A 1,438-nucleotide genomic window follows, 5' to 3' on the forward strand; every position below is an offset into this window, starting at 1 on the left:
CAGGGTGGGGCGGGGCCAGGGGAGTGTCAGGGCAGGGCCAGGAGGGCGGGGCCGGCCCCACGCTCCCACACCGTCCCGGGAGGGCCCTCACCTACACCAGGAGCAGTCCTTGACGTCGAAGCGCAGGAGGTCGTTCAGCATGGTCTTCCTGAAAGGGACACGGCCGAGGTGACGGGGAAGGGCCCGGGAAGGGAGCGGGGGCAGGCCCCCCGGCTCTCTGGGCGGACCTCGCCGCCCTGCCCGGGTCTCCTCACCTGTAAAACCTGAGCAAGCCCATGTCCCCCGCGAGGAAGAAGGGGCTCCGACGGGGAAACTGAGTCACCCCTGAAACCTGCCCCTCGGCCCGCCCCCGGGGGGCCCCACCTACCCGTTGTCGCCTCCGAAGACATAGATGGCGTCTTTATAGGCCACCACCGTGTGCTTGCTGCGCCTGCAGAGGGGGCGGGGTCAGGGCAGGGGCCTGAGGACCCCCCCTCAGTGCGCCGGCCCCGCCCCCTTGCAAGACCCCGCCCTCCATCAGGACCCGATCGTGGCCCCGCCCCCACGCCCGCACGCACCGAGCACCCACGAACTCGTCGCAGGGCGGGAGGCGGCGCCAGCGGTGCACTGTCTCGAAGGGGCCGAAGTTCAGGGTCAGGTACTCCACGCTGTCCGAGCAGCTGTGGTCGAAGTCCACGCTCGGGGCCACCTTGGGTCGCGGAGCCGCGGCAGGTCCGGCGACCGAGCCCGAGCCGGAGCCCGAGCAGCCTCCGCCCGGAGCCGCCGCCATGCCCCCTCCGCCCCCCTCGGAGCCCCACCCGTGCCTCCCAGCGGCCCCCGCGTCAGGACTACAGTTACCGGCAGCCCCCCTTCGCGCAACCGATTCCGGCTTCTGCGGAGGATGCGCGCGGTGTCTGCTGGGAAATGTAGTCCTGTCTAGAACGCGATGATGGCTGGGAGGTGGAGCCCGGGCAGGTGGGACCGACTCCATGCGGGCGTAACTTCTTTCCGGAAACGTAGTCAGGCCGGTCCCTGCTGGGAGTTGTAGTCATTTTGTGGGTTTTCTGCGAGCTGTGTTCGGAGCCGTTTGCCAAGACCCCCCGGGGTGGGGCAGCAGGGAGGTGGAGCCTGATGGGAGCGCGGAGCACGCCGGGAGGCGTGGCTGGAGCCTAAGACTTCGTAGCTCCTAAGGCGTTCCTGGTGCTCCCCCACCCCCGGCGCCGAGAAGCGTCCTGTTTGCGGCCCTCTGCCTTTGCCCAGGCTGTCGCCCGTGTCTTGCGTGCACTCCCCTCGCCTTCTTGTCATCCACCTACTTATTAATACCTTCTCACACCCAATCACTTTATATTTACTTATTGGTCTTCATGTCATATTCCATTGAAATGTTGAGAATAGAGCGGTTCCATCTGTCTGTCTCTCCATCCATCCGTCCGTCCGTCCGTCCCTGTGTCCGTCCCTC

At 67.1% G+C, this 1,438-nt stretch overlaps 1 protein-coding gene across 2 annotated transcripts in view; it reads right to left on the minus strand.

The window, feature by feature from the left end:
• The window catches only part of LZTR1 (leucine zipper like post translational regulator 1), an 18,544-nt gene extending 17,186 nt beyond the window's left edge, over positions 1-1,358 (minus strand). The window contains exons 1-3 of one of the 2 annotated variants that reach the window (XM_069100891.1): positions 558-1,358; positions 368-430; positions 92-148 (exon numbers count right to left, since the gene is read on the minus strand). In XM_069100891.1, the coding sequence (XP_068956992.1) occupies positions 92-148; positions 368-430; positions 558-970 (533 nt within the window). In that variant the 5' untranslated portion in view covers positions 971-1,358. The remainder of the gene's footprint in view (positions 1-91; positions 149-367; positions 431-557) is intronic. The other variant, XM_069100893.1, reaches the window with a different exon arrangement.
• Positions 1,359-1,438: the final 80 nt, after the last annotated feature.

Source organism: Petaurus breviceps, unplaced genomic scaffold (genome assembly GCF_028583685.1).
Source record: "Petaurus breviceps papuanus isolate PSGF00001 unplaced genomic scaffold, PetGlider_PUasm1.0 428, whole genome shotgun sequence".
NCBI classification, from domain to species: Eukaryota; Metazoa; Chordata; class Mammalia; order Diprotodontia; family Petauridae; genus Petaurus; species Petaurus breviceps.